This window comes from Sycon ciliatum, chromosome 1 (genome assembly GCF_964019385.1).
Source record: "Sycon ciliatum chromosome 1, ocSycCili1.1, whole genome shotgun sequence".
NCBI classification, from domain to species: domain Eukaryota; kingdom Metazoa; phylum Porifera; class Calcarea; order Leucosolenida; family Sycettidae; genus Sycon; species Sycon ciliatum.
Window position 1 is genome coordinate 73,920,294 of NC_088643.1, and position 21,010 is coordinate 73,941,303.

General features: G+C 47.1%; 2 protein-coding genes across 2 annotated transcripts; one reads left to right on the forward strand and one right to left on the reverse strand.

The window, feature by feature from the left end:
• Positions 1-47: 47 nt before the first annotated feature.
• LOC135805373 (uncharacterized) lies at positions 48-2,718 on the forward strand. Its single transcript, XM_065319402.1, has one exon. The coding sequence runs from the start codon at positions 639-641 to the stop codon at positions 2,067-2,069; it is 1,431 nt and encodes a 476-aa protein (XP_065175474.1). The 5' UTR covers positions 48-638; the 3' UTR covers positions 2,070-2,718.
• Positions 2,719-3,676: 958 nt separating this feature from the next.
• Positions 3,677-21,010, reverse strand: LOC135805375 (translation initiation factor eIF2B subunit gamma-like). Its single transcript, XM_065319403.1, has 11 exons — positions 20,691-21,010; positions 17,769-17,923; positions 12,663-12,822; positions 11,774-11,885; positions 11,505-11,594; positions 10,803-10,972; positions 10,181-10,356; positions 9,478-9,558; positions 6,553-6,701; positions 5,563-5,666; positions 3,677-4,405 (listed from the first exon to the last, which is right to left on the reverse strand). The coding sequence occupies exons 1-11, from the start codon at positions 20,836-20,838 to the stop codon at positions 4,359-4,361; spliced, it is 1,392 nt and encodes a 463-aa protein (XP_065175475.1). The 5' UTR covers positions 20,839-21,010; the 3' UTR covers positions 3,677-4,358.

Sequence of the window (21,010 nt, forward strand, 5' to 3'; positions counted from 1 at the left end):
TAGATCATTCATCAATCATGACGAGTAGTAGTACAGTCGTCCCTCTCTAATCCGGCACTTTATAATCCAGCACCCTCGATAAACCAGCACAATTTTCAGTAGCCAAAATGTCCTCTTCATGCACATTGCAGCAGTAAATCAGATTTGTTAATCCAGCACCCTCCCTAATCCAGCAGATTTTCGTGGCACAAATGGTGCCGGATTATAGAGGGACCACTGTACTCTCTTAGTCTGTAGAATAGATCCATAAAAAATTAAAAATAATACAATTACAAGTCTATAAACAAGGTAAACCTGCTCCCTTGCTCTTGAGCTAGCTTGATTGTACAATCCGTGTAACTACTTACCGGTACTAGTACTTGACTCCTGGTCTACTCCAGCCCCCTACTGGCCTAGCTCTCGACTCGTGTCGACCGGTGTCCGTTCTTCCTGCTACATGCGCACATGCAGCGCGGCGCAAAAAACGGGAAATAGTCGCTATTGTACAGTGAGTATATTATTATTAGTAATAGCATGCTGCTCTTTCAACTACATGTACTTTCAAGTTTGGAGGGCCGGTGCAGTGGAGCGTGGGCGCGGTTCATGAGAAGCGAAAGATTTCACTGTTCAGCTGCTCGAGGTGTGCGCAATAAGTAATAATGGCGGTGCCAGAGACTGACGGCCCGGGCCCGTACAAGGGCCATAGCGGACCAGTCATCACCGGCTGCTGGCAGCTATCAGCCGGGCACCACGGCCAGCTAGACAATGACGAGACGTTTGCTGGTCTGCAGCGCCGCATCACACTGGGCATGTCGACACTGGACTGTGGAGATATCTACACCGGCGTTGAGACACTGATTGGAAAGTTTCGCACGTCCGCGCAACACTGCACTCCGGAGATGCGTTCCAAGATACGTGTTCACACAAAGTTGGTGGCGGACTTCGACACGCTCAATTCTGTCGATGCACAATACGTTGAGGCAACACTGCGACGTTCCATCCGACGCCTGCGGCAGGAGGGCCCGCTGGACCTGGTGCAATTTAGCTGGTGGGACTACAAGCAGGGTGATTTAATGGGTGCGTTTGAAGCGGTGGCAGCCCTGGCTAGTGGCAGTGATGAACGGGAGCAGCTGGTGAGACATGTGGGTCTGACCAACTTTGACACGGCAACAACACGCCGTATACTGGACACTGGTGCTCCCGTGTTGTCGACACAGGTACAACTCTCGCTGCTGGACCGCCGTGTCATCTCTTCTGGCCTCACGGCTCTATGCGCAGACCGCCAAGTGGCCGTATTTTGCTACGGCTCTCTGGCTGGAGGACTTCTTTCTGATCGGTGGCTTGGCAAGCCAGAACCCGCAGAGTGGTCGGCACCAATGGATGCAGAGACACGCTCTCTGACCAAGTATCTGCTGGTGGCACGCGAGTTTGGCACATGGCAGCTGGTGCAGAGTCTGCTGGCGGTCTTGCGCTCCATCGCCGACCGCTGTGTGGCTTGGGCTGACGATGGCAGCAGCAGCAGCGCCAGTATAGCGCAGGTTGCCGTGGCATGGGTGTTGCAGCAGCCCGGTGTGACCTCGTGCGTTATTGGTCTACCGCGGGGTGCTGGCATCCCCGGCTCACAAGGAGCACATCGCTCAGAGGAGGTTCTGGCTAGCGCTCGGATTAAGCTCGGTGCAGCAGATCTTGAAGCCATTAATGAGGTGCTGTCACAATCAAGCGGGCCATCGGGTGAATTCTACGCTATGGAGCGAGAACGGGATGGCAGGCACGGTAAGATTATGCGCTACAATCTCTCGCGTATAGGATGTGTTGAGCATGCCGGGGAGCTTGTTGAAGAATGGCAGGCGCTCAGTAAAGCACTCCAAGACAGCAAGGGGGAGACGGCTGCTGTCGAAAACCCTAGCAAGCTCTGCCGGCAGCTGCGCTGGGAAGCGTGCTACTGTCTCAAAGCATTGTCCGAACCTCATGCTCAGGTGGCGCCAGACAACGTAGCATCCTTGAAGAAGCAAACGGCGGTGCGCAACTTACAAGAACTGCTGAAGTGGGTGGAGACGGCAGACGTGGATAAACAAAGCGGAGATTTCTGAATCCACTCAATGTACATGTGCTAGCCTCTACTGTACCAACAATAGGGACACTAGCTGCTCATGGTCTGGACATGTGTTGACTTCAGCTGTTACTATGAGTACTAGTAGTAGTCGCAAAGAAGTGCGCAGCACATCTGTATACGACCGTGACCGAGTCGAGCGACCGAGTCGTCACAGTTCATTTAGTATACAGAGTACATATGTGTGTGATTGTATTGCCTGAACATTGTAGCTCTTATGTCTTATTCCACAAATGAAGCTTCTGGCTCTCATATGGACTGAATAGATAAATTGAGTTTTACGTGATGACCGATCTGTAAAAGATCCTCGTACTGAGTCGGTCAAAAACACCTTTCCAAATGCGTGAGATGCCATCATGCCGTAGTTGAGAATCAGATGGCATCATGCAGCTCCTAGAGGTGAGGGACTGTCATATGCACTCAAGTATCCATCCGAAATTTAATTTCCTCATTTCCTCCCAAGGAGTTTTTGGACTAAACCAAGTACATGTACCATAGGCTAACGGCAATTTGTCCAGCCTTTCAAATGTGTTTCATGTTCTGTGGACGAATGTTTTGGTTGGATGAATTGCCTTTCTTTGGAGCTGGACAATGCGGTTTACCGACTAAATTTCTGCTTCAACAGAACATACAGATCCACCAACAAGGCTGAGGCCAAAGGCTGAAATCATGGCCATGCTACCCTTGTGCCAGGTGACATGACGAGTGCCTGGTCACAATGCCTGGCAGGCTACAACCATGTTCGATTGGGAATAAGGGCCGAAATCGCAGCCTTCTCGGACCACAACCAGTCGACACAGCGTCCGGTATGGGCCAATCTCGTTCATCCGTGTTTTTATAAAAACGAAATGGCAGTTTTAGTGACATTTTGCATATAAATCGGATCCCCATCTAATGTTAGTAGGGCGCAGTCATTTAGTGTCGGTGGAAGTGGCGAGTTTGATTGGGAATAAAGGAGGAAGGGAGCGTCTCAGCTTCCTCGTACCAAGACCATTCGACTCAGCACCCTGGAGACTACGAGTATTGACATTTCGATTCTAGACCATACTTCCCCTTTCAAGAGCTCACCCAAAAGTGTTACGATAACTGAGGTGGGACTGTACATGTACATATGCAATACGGCAATACTGGCAATAGGCGTGCATGCAAGTAACTGTTACCGGTCGAGCCCTTTCGCTACCACCTTCATCGCGTCAGCTTCCCTAGGCTGCCTGAAGGTTGGCAGTTTTCTACATAGAACTTGCATGATAGCACCAGTTCTACCCAACAAATCATCCTTCCTTTACGTGCAGTATTCATCCATCCTCTTGAAGAGTCCTCTGCCACAGACGCATTCTGATGGAACAAAACAGCCGTCTGAAGGGCGTGGCAATAAACAATACTAAAAATTGGTCACTCCTTGTCTGTACTTAGTATAGTTATTGGAGTTGCACAAGTGGAGCTGGTGGCCCATGAAGGTAACATAGTGCAGAGTGGTGGAAGTGCCGAGTGATTTCCGACCGTTTGTTTTGGATAAAGGCCTACAGGAGAAAGATGGCAAATGCTGGTCGATGGAAGATGCCGCGCACACACATGGCGTACCACAAACCAAATGCACACATTCTTTTTTTCCCACTGCAAGTAAAATCTACTGGCAAGAAAAGCTTCACGAACAATTTCTTGAGATGGACACACGATGGGTTGCTGAACATCAAATAGAACAGGTATCAGATACGACTGAGAGTGAAACAAAATGACACCCAGTATAAAATATTAACTGTTGGTCTCTCAAAGCCCATCAGGCTTTCTCACACTTGCACACACAAAAACTAACACTGGTAACTTAAAAACAACAACAGCAGACAGACACAGAGCTAGCAAGCAAGAAGGATCAGCATGGTACGAAAACAAAAACAAAATCCCAGCCAGATGGAACTATGGCAAAGCGTCTTCGACACAGCAGTGAGAACCAACGACACAGATGAAAAAAGCCAGCAGAGCATACCGGGGAAGCGACGAGGAACAGCGACCCAAGCAATGACATTCAGCCTAGCCACAAAGACGAGCAACAGGAGAACAAAAACGAAGACAAACGCCATCTACAACAACTACGACATAAAACAGCTGAGAGGATAGCATGCGGAGATGTGACACCCAGTCACAGAAAATCGTCCAGCAGGGCTAGACCTCACCGTCGTCACCACCAGTGTCAGCTCCCAATGCCATGCAATGTAGTAAACGTAAATACCAGGCACAGTCCTACATGTCATGCCAGAGACATCGCGAGCAGTTAGAAACCCTGTAGGTCACCACAGAGAGTCTCATTCTTTGCTTGCGCTGCAGACGGACAACACACACACACACACACATGCACACACACACACATACAGACGGACACACGCACACACACAAAGATGAAACAATGAAAACCAATAATATGAGTCAGACAGCCCAGATGCGATGCACAGTCCCAGGCCCAAAAGTTATGAGAGAGAGAGAGAGAGAGAGAGAGAGAGAGAGAGAGAGAGAGAGAGAGAGAGAGAGAGAGAGAGAGAGAGAGAGAGAGAGAGAGAGAGAGAGAGAAGAGAGAGACACACACACAGACAGAGACACAGAGAGACAGACAGAGATAGGAAGTGCAGCATTGAGTAAGAGCAATATGTAACATAGAAAGCAGAATGAGGTTTGAGCTGCAGCGAAAGTTTGACGAAAAAACCAATCTTCGGGCAACCATTCTAACAATAGGGCACAGGGAAATCAGCTGCAGTATGCAAGGATCCTACAATTTTTTGTAGTGTCATTGTTTAAAGTGTAGCCCAAGATAGCTTTCTGATCGAAACTTGAGTTACATCTGATACCTAGTTCTGCCTTTGCTGGAAGCGCTGTGTAGGAAAAGGAATATACTGAGATAAGTAGTATGGACACAATTATGTTCACCCCCCCCCCCCCCCCCCCACACACACCCACATGCACACACATGTCTACACTCCCCCGCCCATCCACACACATACTGTGCATGCACACACACGCACACCCACATGCACACATACTTGTGCACAGCATCGGTATTACACTTGTGAGAAATGAAGGAGCTTTCGGGGCGGCGCGGAACAGCCTTACGGTATCAACACGGTCAGCTAAGGCCAGTGACACGACACTATTATAAAATATAAGGACATGGCCATCCTGGGGCAAACTGTTTGCTGAAGTATGTTCAAATTACACTATACTGGCAGTAGTGGCTTTGGCTTCACAGGGGCAACACACTACATGTGCCTAGTAGTGACAAGAACGGCTTCAGCTGCACCGGGGCAACGCACTATCTATAGCATGCAGCAAACAACGGTAATTCAAAGAAGGAAGCCGCTAACTCTTGCACACCCAGCAAGACAAACTTCCAGTTCTGCACCAGCCAGCGGCGGGAGACAGCAATGCTCACGGAGTCACAGCACACCAGGCAATGCAGTAGGAGAGAAGTAGATTTAAAAACTTACTCGCAGTGGCGATGGTGAACCTCTTTCCCACCTGACAATTCGTTAGCACACACTGGTCATTGATATAGGCGTTGGGACAAACGATGGTGTTGTGCAAATTGCAGCTGGTTCAAGCAATAGAAAAACAAGCAAACAAAGTAGAATCACAACAATTGCACAGAGCTTCCAATCCGGCTCAGGAGAGCAATACCACGAGGGATCATCTGCAGGACAGTCAGATCCCCAACAGAATCCTTGTTTTTTTGCACAAATTCACAGTTCCTCGGGCAACTTGTGGAAAACAACTGACACACAGTTGCATAGCCCCTTCAATCATACATAAAAAAACTTGTTTTGATGAATTCATGCCTTTCTCAAATGCATGGCCCTGCCCATTGCGAGTGGAAAGCCAACAGCTTTGTTCTGATAGTCCACATACTTCACAATCAGCAAAAGAGAGAAGTGGGGAACATTGTGTTGCAACTCTGAGCTCATGCATTAGGAAGCATTGGACACCAGTGATATGCACATGAGATGCCCAGCACAGGATACAGGTCTCCCTTTAGTAATAGCAAGAGTAGATAAACAAGAGTGTGCAACTCCGGTCCGTCTCCGGATCTCTTCTGCACAATCTCCAGATACCCCCGCGGAATTTTTTGTTGACGTCAACTTTTTTCAGAAGAACGCGCATTTTGCCCCAGAGCAGTGTGAGAGCACGTGCTGGGCACCGACTTTGTAATGTAAAGCCCGGCCAAGTGCACGAGGCAAAACTTTCCAAAAGACTCGCAGCACGTGCATCGTCGAAAAGATTACGTCAACAAGAAATTCCGCCGCGGGCCAACCCATCCCGGAGTTGCACACTCTTGTTTATCTACTCTTGGTAATAGGGAGTTGCCAAACGAAGGCTTTTTAATTAACTATCAGACTCTATTGCTGGACATACCAACACAAGAAAACAGAAGTAGACAAAGTGCTACACTATGACAGTATGGCTCAGCTGCAGCAACTCACTTATCCTTGATTGTGACGTGGTCCATGATGATGGAGTTCGTGATTCTGACTTTGTCACCGATCTTACAGTGCTGGCCAATCGTGGACTTCTTGATGGAGCAGCGTTCACCGATATTGCAATGTTCGGCAATTATGGACTCTGAACAGGCCTGCAAAGAAACAGATAGGCAAGCAAAAAGCTGAGGAACTGACAAGCAAACTTTTCAGACAACAACAACAACAACAACCTTAAAAGTACACATTAATCCCCGTCCACCCAACTTTTCCGCGCTTTTTCTCCTGTTGCACACTTTATCTCTTATTGGCCACAGGCAATCGTGAGAATAAAGATTTGAAACAACAACAACAACAACACTATCTCTTATTGGCCACTGGCTAACGTGAGAATAAAGATTTGAACCAACAACATCAACAACAACAGCAGCAGCAGCAGCAACAAAAACAAAAACTGTGAGAATAAAGATCTAGAAGCTTCCCTTTCTTACACCATTGACAGATTTATCAAAGACCGAAGAGTAGCAAAACCCAGCAAAAACCCAGCTGAAAATAGGACCAATCTAGCCAGCAGACGGCTAAATGAAGTAAACACAGGTCAAGCATGTGGATATTCCTAAGGTCTGGGTTCCACTGTGGCTCAACGGATACCCCGCCTGCACCTGCTGAAGATAGAGCTAGCAGCGAGCAACATGATTCCTCTGACACTCAGCGTTAGCAGCAGGAGCAGTTGATTTGTACGGTGATTTGTACAGTAACCATGGTTTTACGCCGGATTGCCCGCCAGCACGTGAAAATCAACATCTTTGACATGGTTTATAGAAAAGAAAAGGACCAAGGAACTACAAGTTACGCTATAATGTCCACCAGCACCACCAGTTACTTGACAATCAGCTCATGCGATAACATTGCACGACACTGACCAATGGTACTGACGTTCTACAAAAAAACTGCCAATCAGCTCTAGCACGTCTTGGATGTGCACTCCACCAGCCTTCCAACTTGGAAGGTTCTAAGTTATAGGAATAGCATAGGAGGGGAAGGTGCGCGCAACCAATACAAGCACAAGCTGAAAGTCTTAGTTGTGAAAGACATTGGCGGATGTACATGCATGTCGAAGACGATACTGGCAAGACCATTGGACAATACCGTCAAACCACGATTCAAGGACGCAAAGCAACATTCCACACAACTTGTGTGGCTCTAAAGATGCAAAGACCAATTGAAGGGGAAGCTATGCGAACAAGAATTGTGCAAAACCGATCGCCTCAGTAAAACAGCACTTTACTTCGACTATGACAATTTAGATGGACGATAAGCAGCAGTAACAAGCAGCAGTTTCACACGACGACCAGTTTGCCGTGTAGATAAGTCTTGCGCATCCAAGACGTGCTAGAGCTGATTGGTAGTTAGTTGTAGAACGTCAGTCCCATTGGTCAGTGGCGTGCAATGTTGTCGCATGAGCTGATTGTCAAGTAACTGGTGGTGTTGGTGGACATTAATATAGCATAACTCGTAGTTCCTTGGTCCTTTTCTTTTCTATCAATTTTATCCTTGGTTCTCCATCCGAGTCCATTCTTCTGTCATGATCTTTACTTTTCAAGTTTGTTTGGAGAGCGGCAATGCAGTGGAGAAGTTTAGTTTCTTTGTGGTGGTGTAGTCAGGAAATTGCTTCAGCGGAGTTGTGTGAAGCTGCTCGCAATGGCTTGTTGGCCTACAGTACTGTTGGTCAGCCTCCTAGCCAAGACCGTTCTTATTTTCACGTATTACAGTCTATGCACAGTTGAGTTACCGTGTATCACTTATCGGTATGCTGAGTTTAGTGAAATTCTAGGCTGGTCGTTCTTCTCCGCTCCATTCTCCGGCGCCCGACAGTACTGTACAAATAAAAAGAAGCTTCTAGCCGTTATTCGGTCATTTTAAACTCCAACACTGTGTGCCGAAAGGAAAGGAAAAAAAGGAAACCAAAGAAAAGAAAGGTCACTATACATGCTCTCCCTCTCCAAGGAAATAAAATGCCCCGCCTCCAGCTCGGCAGCCATGCCAAGTACAGGAAACCGGAGCGAGCCACGAGCGGGGTGAGCAAATATGATCAAGCCGTGACATGCGAAAGCTCGCGGTGAGCTGCGATCTCGCTGCATCAGCACGAGCCGGGGTCACTAAGGTAATGATGAGACCTGGAATTGCCTCCCAGCCTCTATTCTCAGTGCTCACCCCTCCCAGAAGTCAATGCAGACCTTCAAGAAGAAGGTCTATGACCACCTGAGGCAGTCTGACTGGGACAGGGCAACCGACCGCCTCTAGCCTCTTCCGGGATTATGCCTCTGCGTCTCCCACCCCAAGCCAAATTATTGCCAATCTTGAGTAGCCAAATTCCACTGCTACCCCTATTGCACCCTTCATTTGACACTCTCCTTTCACTCCGATTATCTGTTTGATTATTTACTATTTTCTGCTGTATTCCAAATTAGATCCTCTCCTTCGTTCTAAATCTTCCATTTTCTCCCGTGCTTCTTTCCCCTCATGCTTTCCTCCCAAATTCGGTGCGCCTGCCATTCGAAGATGCCGAACCCTCTGGTCGGTAGAGCATGGCAGAACCCCCCCCCCCCCCCCCCCCCAGCACCATCTCACCCCATGCTAGTCCCATCTCACCCCACGCTAGTCCCATTTGCCTGCCGGAGAGTTGTGTATCTTGTAAAAAAAAGAAAGAGGTCTCATCTCACGTGTGACGTACAGGAAAACGGCCCTGAGCTATGATCAAAGAGAATGCAATCCAGAGTTCCTATGAGTTCTGCTTCTCGCAGCCCACGGCCTGACAAGCCACACAGGATGCATGCACCTATTGCACTTACAATACAAACTACCTACAATAGTAGTTGCACTGTAAGCTACAAGAATAAGTGACAAGGTCCCTACTCCTCAGCAGCCTACCTGAGACTTGTCTTTCATCACAACAGATGGGTGAATATTCTGTACGGCATCCATCCCCAGGGCACCTTTCATCTGAGATAGCTGAGAGCGACAAAACGAGAGGAAAGAACAATGCATACAATGGACTTACTTCAAGTAAAACAATGAGGAACGGTGACATACGGAAACTTGGTCTGTCTCTGTCTGTCGCTGTCTCTCCCTATCTGTGTGTGTGTGTGTGTGTGTGTGTGTGTGTGTGCGCGCGCGCGCGTATCTCACTGTCTGTCTGTCTCTGCCTTTCCCTATCTCCGTGTGTGTATGTGTGTGTGTATGTGTGTGTGTGTGTGTGTGTGTGTGCGCGCGTGTGCGTGTGTGTGTGTGTGTGTGTGTGTGTCTATAAGAGGAAGTGACAGGACCATTGTACAGAGATACAGAACTGGTAATGAGTAAATTGAGGTTTTGACCACAATGATCTTCTTCAGAAACAGTTCAGAATACGCGACTGTATCAAACCTCAGCATGCTTCACCGACAGAAATATCACGTTACGTCAGAACAGCAAGAATGAGGAAACTTGTTGTAGCCAATCACACAACATACATGTCCACGACTGCCTGCAATCAGCAGGGAGAGGGGTGCACACCTTTGGCTGGGCACTCCGACATACACGTACAGGCACGGTACAGGGTATGTAAAGCATTTTTGTAGCACAGAAGGTTACATACCGTTCGCGCTACTTCCGAGTAGAGAGGCAGCGTGTTACTTCGAACACAATGCCCCTGGCTCAGGACATGGGCGTAGCACGTGTAGTGGCCTTCAGGTCCCTCCTCACCAGGCATGGAGCCTGGTAGTGCACGGGCTAAGTCGGCCCACGAGCTCTTGGGCACAAAGCTGTGAATATCTGCAAAGACAGATCAGACCAAGGCAGAAAAATGAGTGGAACTGAAGCAATGCTATTGCTAGAGTAGAAAGGGGAGTAAAGTTGTGATATGCACCAGGCAGGGCGTGAACTGAGTAGCAATAGCTGACAGTACTGGTAGCTGGAAGAAAGCAGCGCTCGATGAAATACGGTATCTGGCATTGTAATGACAGGGCAGGATTCTGCTGGTTGCTCTGTAGCTGGCAGAACTACAGTGCTACTCCATGAAATGTGATTGAGTGAGTCAGTGTCACACCGGCGGCAACTGTGCATCCCAGAATTGCAAACACCGGGCGGTGCACTGGTGCAGGGGGTTAACTAATTCACGAGCCTGGATTTCATTGATTGAGAAGTACTGCACAAAAGAAAAAGCCCAATCGGGCAGTCTGCAGCACGAGCCAGCGTTGCAAGCATAACATGATACTTACCTGTGGCGCGCGCTGCAGCAGCAACGTCACCCCGTGCTTCTGCCCGGCTGCTGGTTGCGGATGTTGGCGTGTTTGCTCCAGAGGATGCCAATGGGGTGCGTGCAGCTGGCTTCTGAAACTGCTTCTTGACAAGCAGCGGTAGCAGGTCACCCTGAATGGACTTCAAAGATCTACGATACAGGATGTGACAAGCAAAGAAGTCCAATAAATACATATGTATTGCGTAGAATGTGGCACCCAAACTGTGCCAAGTACACAGGGTATCGCACACCGGTAAGAGAAAAACTTGAGCAAACGATTGCCAACACGTGAAGCATGCATTTGCGAGTGCCTTGAGCTTTCCCAGACAGATCCAGTGCTGGAACAATGCAACTAAGCAGTGCTGCAAGCTCAACACCCTCGCCATGGTCCTGAGAAGAGATGGAGGGATGTGATTCTCTCAGACATGGACGAATGCAGCATTGAGCAGGGGCACTGGATGGACGTCGCTAGGTGCCGTGCAGAGTGGCACACAACCTATCGCAAGCGGCCCCGAACAGTTCACCATTGCCGCCGTGGCAAGGCGTGCTGCTCCTCCGGAGGATTGAAACACCACATTAAGTTCGGTAAACAGCTCTAGTTCGCTATCGTCAATTGACGGGCAGGATCAAGGTCAAGATCAAGGTACGTGTGTGTCCACTGCCCATGCCCTTTTGCACTTACGTGTTTGCACAGACATAGTCGACGATCCACTTCTTGAAGAAATACAAGTGTCCGTCGTAGAGAGTGTTCTCCAGCCGAATGTGCGGATGCCTGCAACACACAGAACAGCACAATACAAACCACGCGTTTAAACAGCAGACATGGCACCGGGGACAGAAACAAATCCACTTCTGAAAAAAAACTCCACAGTGTTAATCTCTTTGCCAGGATATCTCTGTCACAAGATGATCATCACCAAGAGAGAAGACCTGCAGCAGCTGAGCACTTACTGGCGCAAGAGGTTCATCCCGATGCTCAGATGTTCACCCTCCACGTCCACTTTATCCACAAAGACAGCAAGAAGGTCATCAGCTGGGTCCAGACCGATGATGAGCTCCTGGCCTGGGCAGAAAAACAAAATTCGGGCAAGGGCAAAAGTAAGAAGCATGAGCGCCACCAGATAGATAGAACATTAGATAAAACCTGTACATAACAGAATAAAACTGATGTGAAAGTTTACGGTAACAGTATCCTAGAGACATGCAAAAAATTAAGAGACTTTACTCTAATCTTCCAGATGCGTGTAAAAAAAAAGGGAAATGAGCCACTGTACACAGTGGAACCGCTCTCTCGCTCTCTTACGGACACCAGAGAGACGTGACAGCCCACAACTCCCTCATGGACAACAAATGGACACCATAGGGACTGGACGTATCCGTCCGTGTCCTGATTACAAACTAGCTGATCACTTGATGGGAACAGCCATGACTAAACACTAATACTATGTAGCGGAGATGCTGCCGACACCACTTTTGTTGTGCTTCGATACACACTGTACCACGTTTAGGGAACTTCACGATAAAACCATGATTTTCTGGGGCACGCACAGGTGCAGTGTGACACAACATTTTTGCACCACGGTTAGAGCTTCATGATGAAATCATTCAAATGACATCATCAACCAAATCACGCCGCCACAGTTCCATTACAAAAAGACGGAAAGGCTTATTTACTTTGGCGGTGGCTATTTTTCTGACGCGCACATATGAAGGATAGAACAGTGGCATTGAAACAAGAACATGAATGACACAGAGAAGAGAATCACCAGGAAACAAAGCTCAGAACCAGGAAAGGACAGACATTAGCCTTATGGCAGGCAGATTGACTCTAACAACATACTGTTCGTTCCCGTGACCTTGGCCTTGTCCATGTTAGCGAACGCAAGAGAAGTGGGAGCGAGCAGAGCTGTGGCCGACGAGTCATGTCGCCGATGCTTGTCCGCAAATCTCTGCAGACTAAGATCACTGATGAAGTCGCAGCTGACCACAAGAACATCGGTCTGCACAGAGAGATCACATACAGTGAAACAATTCAGGGGACATACAAATCTGTACTCTTATAGCCAAGGTACTATACATACATGTATATGCGAGCACAACAAGGCGGGAAAGGGATACCGGTACGCAGGCTCCTCAAATAAGTACCTTATACCCGATGCAAGGAGAAAAGCGTGCTATATCTAGGGTAATTTCGAACTGTCCACCTCTCCACACTGCGCTCTTGGCCCACATTCACAACACCATACTCCATAGCGAGGAAGTTCGTTCTTGGATAGATGCTCCATATACTGCTTATTATCTTGTTACAGTCGTGGACTGTTGCTTCATAACTCGTTCTCATGTGTTTTCTTCTAATATAATATATAATATTCGCGGGATCCGCGTTAGCATCACTTGAATGTTCAGAAACACACAAGCTATAGCCTTCGCTTCCGCAGGCCACCACTATGCCTTTTTCACCTTAGTGGCGAATGCAGACCTCACAAGTGAGTCAGGGTTTTCTTCTATTTCACAGAAAAAGGAATGAGTATATTTATAGGGTAAAAATGGCACAATTGCAAACTTTCTACATAGAAAAGTGGCATAAGTGCGCAATTGCGCCACTTTCACCCTATATATATACTCATTCCTTTTTTTCTGCTATTCACTCGTTATCTACCTCCACTAAGGAGCTCTCAATGAGCGAAACAGCTGTCTGGAGGATATGGAGCATCTATCCAAGAACGAACCTCCTCGCTATGTAGTATGGTGTTGTGAATGTGGGCTAAGAGCGCAGTGTGGAGAGGTGGACAGTTCAAATTATTATCAAATGGCCGAGTTCGTCGCTACTTCGGAGTTATTTATATCGCGGATACTTCATACTAAAGTTTCACCGTAGTAGTACTTCGAAGTAGTAGTAGTAGTAGTAGTAGTAGTAGTAGTAGTAGTAGTAGTAGTAGTAGTAGTAGTAGTAGTAGTAGTAGTAGTAGTAGTAGCAGTAAGACAAGAGAAGAAAGCAGGAATGCCAAACTGCGACAAAACAATTCCCAACGAGCGGATTTTCTAAGAAGAGATAGGGAAACAAGACACACCAGACAGCAGCTGCATGCAGCCGGCCAGCCAAGACAGCCGGCCAGAAGGTAAAGACACACACCGCTGGGCGAGACCTTTGCATAGCTACTGCTTGGCTGACAGGATTATCCCTTCTGGCGGCGAAAGCCCGATGCAAGGCTGGCCAAATGCTGCACACATGCTGCTTACATGTAGTATACTTACACTGTAGTAACTCTATTACAAGTGCTACATTACACATAGTAAGAGGCTGCCTACTGTACGTCTACAAAATTTCGGCTCGCTCAAATTTCGGCCTCCCAGGGCTAAAGCCCATGTCGGCCACATCAAATTTTCGGCCTGTGCTGCTTCCGCCTGTATACACCACCACACTGAACCTTGCAAAACAAAATTTCGGCTGCAACAAATTTTAGGCCGAACATGACCAGGCCAAAAATAGCCGAAAAGAAATATGCGCCGAATATTCATTAACTTACAGTATCTATAGGGATCTCCAGGGTCAGGATTTAATTATATATAGGAGGTGAATGAGCATTTACCACAATGGTACAGTCAAACCTCATTAGGACGAACACTGATAAGGCGAACTTTCCATTAGTACGAACTAAGGCCAATCCTATGGTTGGCCAGGCATCAATTCAAGTCAAAATTATTCGTTTACGACGAACTTCTGTACAGCGAACTTTCGCGAAGACGAACTATTTTCAAGTGTGATTTGAACAAAGTCAGTGTGGTCATGTACATGTAGTACGAACTTTCGGTCCACGAGCGTGCGCGTGCGCTGGCTACTTTTTTTCTTCTTCTTTTTTTCTATAGTCGAGGTCATATTGTACGTACAGTGCAAATTGCTTTCAAGCGTGTTTTGAACAAATCAATCAGTGCGTTGTACGAACTTTCGACACAGTCGTGATTCATTGCACTTTGTCATTGTACTTACCTGTTTCTGGCTTATGCTAAGAATGACATGCTTCCCATGTACACGTTTACCACAGCATGCACCTTCACGTAAATACAATCCATCTGATATGCATATCGATTTTTTGTCAGATCTGGATAAGAAGAACTCCCGATAAGACAAACAAATTTGTTCAGTCCCTTGAAGTTCGTCCTAACGAGGTTTGACTGTAGTAAAAATTTAAAAAAATAAACGAGAGAGCTTGGAAGCTCAGGGCCCTACGCTATGCTTTTTTGCCTTGATGACCTAGACAAAAAAAAGCATAGGGATGTTATAAATTCTTTAAAAAATTCCTTTTTTTTAAGACATAACCTGGGATTCGAACCCGCACTATCGCGCCCTGTATGCATCCCCCGGTCTTTAAAAAATTCCTTTTTTTTTTAAGACATAACCTGGGATTCGAACCCGCACTATCGCGCCCTGCATGCATCCCCCGATACACTTCGCATACATACTAATTCTTCCAAGTTGCTTCACATTATGATCTTGCATTTGAAAGCCCTATTTGAATATGCATTGTGGCCAGCCGTCTTTGAATGTACGGTACGGTAGGGATAGGTACGGGACAGGTACGATCGAGGGTAATACGACGCCGTCTCCCGTACCGTACCATCAAACACAGCTGGCCACATACAGCTGCCCGCAATATTCAAATAGGGCTTTCAAACGCAAGATCATAACGTGAAGCAACTTGGAAGAATGGGTATGAATGCGAAGTGTATGGGGGAATGCATGTAGGGCGATAGTGCGGGTTCGAATCCCAGGATATGCCTGAAAAAAATAGGAGAATTGAAAAATTTATAACATCCCTATGATTTTTTGCCGTCAGATACGGGATAGCGCCAGGCGTGACACAAACAAACAAACAAACAAATACCAAACGAGAGAGCTTGGAAGCTCAGGGCCCTGCGCTATGCTTTGTTGCCTAGCTCATCGTGCATGTTGTTAGAACTGGTGGAAATGCTTTTTCCTTTGATTAGCTTCATCATTGTATTGCCAAAACGTTTCAATGAGATACTGAAGTAACGTCTTCTCTTCTGCATAGCTTCGGGACCGGCGCTGACTCTGCCGATCACGGGCGTTCTGCAGTCGATGACGTTTCCTGGGACCGGCGCTGACTCTGCCGATCACGGGCGTTTATCTTCTTATTATTATTATACTGGCGGCAACCAACATCCATTCTGATTGCATTTACACGTCTCCCTACTTCGTATTTCTTTCCAGAAAATCTCCCCAAACAGCAGGGAGTCGTTTACATAATATGACTCCCTGCTCTACATCTACATGACTGTATAATTATACGTTATAGTTATTATGCTATCCGCCTACATGCGATTCCCGGGCAGGTCGACAGGCGGCCCAGCCAGCCTGCTAATGGGATCTCGGCCTCGCACACAAATCCACACAAAATGTTACTGCACTGAATGCATTCCCCCGATACACTTCGCATAATATACTAATGTCTTATTCTCTTGATGGTACCGTACTCTTGATGGTACGGGACAGGTACGGGATAGCGCCAGGCATGTCGATGGCACAAACACACAAAAATATTGTGGCCAGCTGTCTTTGCTGGTACGGTACAGTACGGGACAGATACGGGATAGCGCCAGGCGTGACACAAACAAACAAACAAACAAACAAACAAACACCAAATTAAAGCTGTGTGGACCCTGGCTAGCGCCAGACGTTACTGAAGTAACGTCTTCTGCATAGCTACGGGAATTAAAGCTGTGTGGACCCTGGCTAGCGCCAGACGTTACTGAAGTAACGTCTTCTGCATAGCTACGGGAATAAAATTTCACGGTTCGCGTGAGACTCGGCTGGAAGCCCAGTTTTCCGCATCCGTCGTGGGAACGCCACCACCCTCTAGGATCAAAGGCGCAGATGCAGCGCCTAAACGGTGGGACGTGAGTAGATCAGACCCACCACCAAGTGGTGAAAGACCGAATGGTAGTAAACAGCAAAAAAAAAAAGAAACACCTGAAATATGGTGTGTGTGTGTGTGTGTGTGTGTGTGTGTGTGTTTGTGTGTGTGTTTGTCGATTGGCTACGTGTCCCCAAACGGGCGACTTGAAGGAGTCTTGAAGCCAGCACTCCTTCAAGTTTGGGGACACATAGCCAATCGTGGCAGTGGGTGAAGGAAGGTGTGTGTGCATCTGTGTGTGCTTGTGTGTGTGTGTGTGTGTGTGTGTGTGTGCGTGCGTGTGTGTGTGTGTGTGTGTGTGTGTGTGCGCGCGTGCATGTATGTGTGTGTGTGTGTATGTGTATGCGCGCGTTTGAGAGAGGGAGAGAGAAGACAGAGTACGGTTAAAAAGGTGTTCTAAATCGAGGACTACGCCTTGGAAGAAGACAAAGACAATCCCGGACTGTTTAAGCCAGAACAATCCGGGAGGGACTTCCGGCAAGAAAATGCATAATCGGGCAGCTCCTGATAGACCGCACGGTTGGCCTAGAATGAGCTCTAGCGCTGGTTGGGGTGTGGTGCAATATAAAGGTGGATTGGTCGCAGCAAGAGTACATAACCCCCAAGAGTGCGCAACTCGACTATGGGTGCTGTCCCAACAGAATTTCAAGTTGACGTCATTTCTATGATGCAATGCGCACTGTACACGGATTATCAGACGAATCCGGAACCTGTGGTGGACCAAAGCCCATCTGATCCTGTACAAATTGTTGCAAAGAAAAACGTGTGAGACGTTGACACCCGTACACATGTTGTAAATCATTGGTGCAAGGAGCATCGCATCATAGATAATGACGTCAACTTGAAATTCTGTCGGGACAGCAGGGTATGTTGGAGTTGCACACTCTTGGGGGTTATGTACTCTTGGTTGCAGGTATGGTGTTACGACTATGGGCACGATGCTGAGCTGTCCGTGTAGAAATACATGTAAGCCTGACTCTCCCTGCACAAAACGAACCAATGTTACACCTCACCTTTATTCTCGGAGCAATGAGACGAAGAGCATCAGCTGTGCCTAGATCATCATCCTCATTGACCACAGCAATATCAAACTTCAGATTTAATCCCAGTTTAGAGACTGTGGCTGTGAAAAGAGCAACCTGAGACTCGGGCACAATCAGAATGGCCTCTGTAAATAAGAAATTCATGCACATGCATATGCAGACACGCAAACAGACACGCACACATATACAGGCACACGTGCACACACACATACACGCACGCGCGCGCACGCACACACACACACACACCTTGACCTTTGACGCCCATTGCCGGAGGCGATGATAGCAATGCTACGGCAGAAGCCATAGCAACTTGTGCTGGGATTGCACCATTCAACAGCTTGCAGGGCTGAAGAATTGACCGTCACTATTCAGCCTGGTCTACACCATACAGCTATTTTGAAGTGACTTTTTTTCTGGCCAGTGAATCCCTATTTTTGGTCTTTCCATTTTTTTCCCGCACACACATCACACCACACACTCCGGCATGCACTGGCTGTTGGTAACCACCCAGGAGAATGAAAGAAAAGTCAGGAAGAGTCTGAGAAAGAGAAGAAGACGTGTGTGACCATAATCGTCGGGAATCGAACCCACAACCTATCGATTGGAACTCGCTGCACATACCACTGCACCATATGGGATGCACACTTCAGATTTAATCCCAGCTACACACACACACACACATTAGTGACCACACCATCAACAGTATCAAATTCAAATATATTGGCTTTGACTCAATAAATACCACTGCACTTTTACATGCAGCACTGCACTTTTCCCTAAAAAAGGAGTGTACAGTTTATGGGTGAAACAGATACCTGGGTAGTGAAAGGGTTAAGGTTACAAACAGGTACCTGGCTTAACGGGCGGGTTATCGGGTACCCTCCAGTCTCTCCGGAGACGTGGGTTCGAATCCCACCGCTGCCACCGATTTTGTAGCTTCCCACCGCTGCCACCAATTTTGAAGCGGGCCGCAGTCTCTCGGAGGCAAGAATACACAAGGGTCTCAGTGAACACACTGTTATTTATTAAACACTGAACTGAACTGAAATGTAACTAACTGGCAATGAAAAGAATCGTGAGCAGCAGCTTTTATACACAGGTAGACTCCGTACGCTAATGTACGGGGATATGCTAACGTACGGGAATACGCTAACGTACGGGGATAAGCTAAAAATATACGCTATACGCTGTTAAAGTCACCAGCGTGCCAACGCTACATTAGCAGCGAATAATAACAGTTACTATACAACAGCCTTCCACACTTCGGGCCAGAAGGACTTGCGAAGTCATGCAATTCGCAGCAAGTGCACTACATCGCGACAAGCGCAGCATGGGCACTTACTGCGCTACATGCAAAACAGTCAAAATCGTCATATGTAGCAGGATCAAACCAGCAACAACACATTTGAACTGTACGACTGTACAAGCCAGCTAATAATACCGTACTGTACCGTCGTACATGACTAACGGGTACTCGTTTGCTAACAGATCAGCAGCTAAACAGACGAGTACCCGGCTCACCCCAAGTTTATATCCAGGACGCTGATTATGGTGCAGAGGTGGTGCAGAGCCACTCCGTTTTACGTATGTGTATCAGCACTGCTTGTTGTACTGTTGTGCATTTTATCATACTACTACGCATTCGTTCCTCATGTTGTATTCATGTCAGCTGATGTCTGCTGCGCGTAGTCGCGTACACTGCTTTCGCGCGCTCTGGTGATTGAATGTTTTTTGAATCTCCGCTTCTGCTTCAAGAGAAGCAGAATATTCTTCGTACTGGAAGATGATTTCGATTAGAGTCAGAGTAAAACATTATAATACAGTCTTCTAAAACCAAGTCGTGTGCTATCCGGAGGCATGTTCGAGTAGAACAAGGAGTATTTTAAACAGTATTTACAAATATCAATAAAACTGTTAACGGTACCATTCGGCTGTTACTTTTCAAATACATAAAACTCTCCTCCTCCGTGCGCTCTAAAGTCGACCATTGCTACCCTCGGTAGCCATTACTCACACCAATAATCTCATACAACGAAGGTGTCACGGGTAAAACATTTCCTTCTGATAGCTGTTTCGCCTATCAAAGGCTCTTCAGAGAAGGTGATACTGGATATTGTAATTGACATGGCAAAATTACTGGAAATATCAAGAGTACATAACCCCCCCCCACCCCCCCCCCCAGAGTGCGCAACTGGGATGGGGTTGTGGGACGGCGTAATCCATGATGTACGTCATTTTTTGGGTCGGACTTGCCTCATTCCATCGACGCGGTGCACCACGTCCACACTTCCCCTACTCATGGTGCAACACGGATTTCGCCGTCCCAGATCTGATAAGTGAACTTGCGCACTCTGGGGGGTTATGTACTCTTGGTAATATTTATAAGGTATATTATGGGCGCAATACACTCGGCAAGGTGTAACACTGAGAACGTAAACAAATATTCTCCAAGCAGCACGCAGTGTCAGAAGGAAATGTTTTACCTGTGACTCCTTTGTTGTATGAGATTATTGGTGTGAGTAATGGCTACCAAGGGTAGCAATGGTCGGCTTTAGAGCGCATGGAGGAGGAGAGTTTTATGTATTTGAAAAGTATTTACAAAAGCCAATAAATACTGTTTATAAAATACCACTATTAAAGGCCAATAAATACTGTTCATATAATATTCCTTTTTAGGGAAAGCGCAGGTCAACATTATGTTTACGTATAATAAAATAGAACTGAAGGATTTATTGCAATTGCACACATTTATTATGTACATACATGTAATTATTTGTACTGTTACTGCTAGTATGTTGCTCCATACCATGACCGGTACTGTTGTATTCTTTAGCTGGCCCGTTCAGTGTGCCAGTACAAGCTCACAAATACATTTCTACGAAAGCAACTAACCTTCGAAGCCACTTCTCTCCAAAAGCTTTGCTGGATAATACAACAGGGGATAGTGACCTAAAGGCAGCAGTGCTTTGGGTGTGCCTGAAGTGAGGCATCCCATTCGCAAGCCACGTCCAGCAGCCATAATTACAGCTTGGAACTCCATGGTTGGTGGCTTCTTGCCACGTAAATTGCACTGTCCTCTCGAAAAGAAACTACTTCGTTGCCTGACTTATCTCATTCCAATTAAAAATTATCAAACTCCTGAGTCCTGGTCAATAATAATAATGTTCTGCCTTTCAATGTTTCATTCCAGTGAAGTGAAGGTTTTGCAGTTA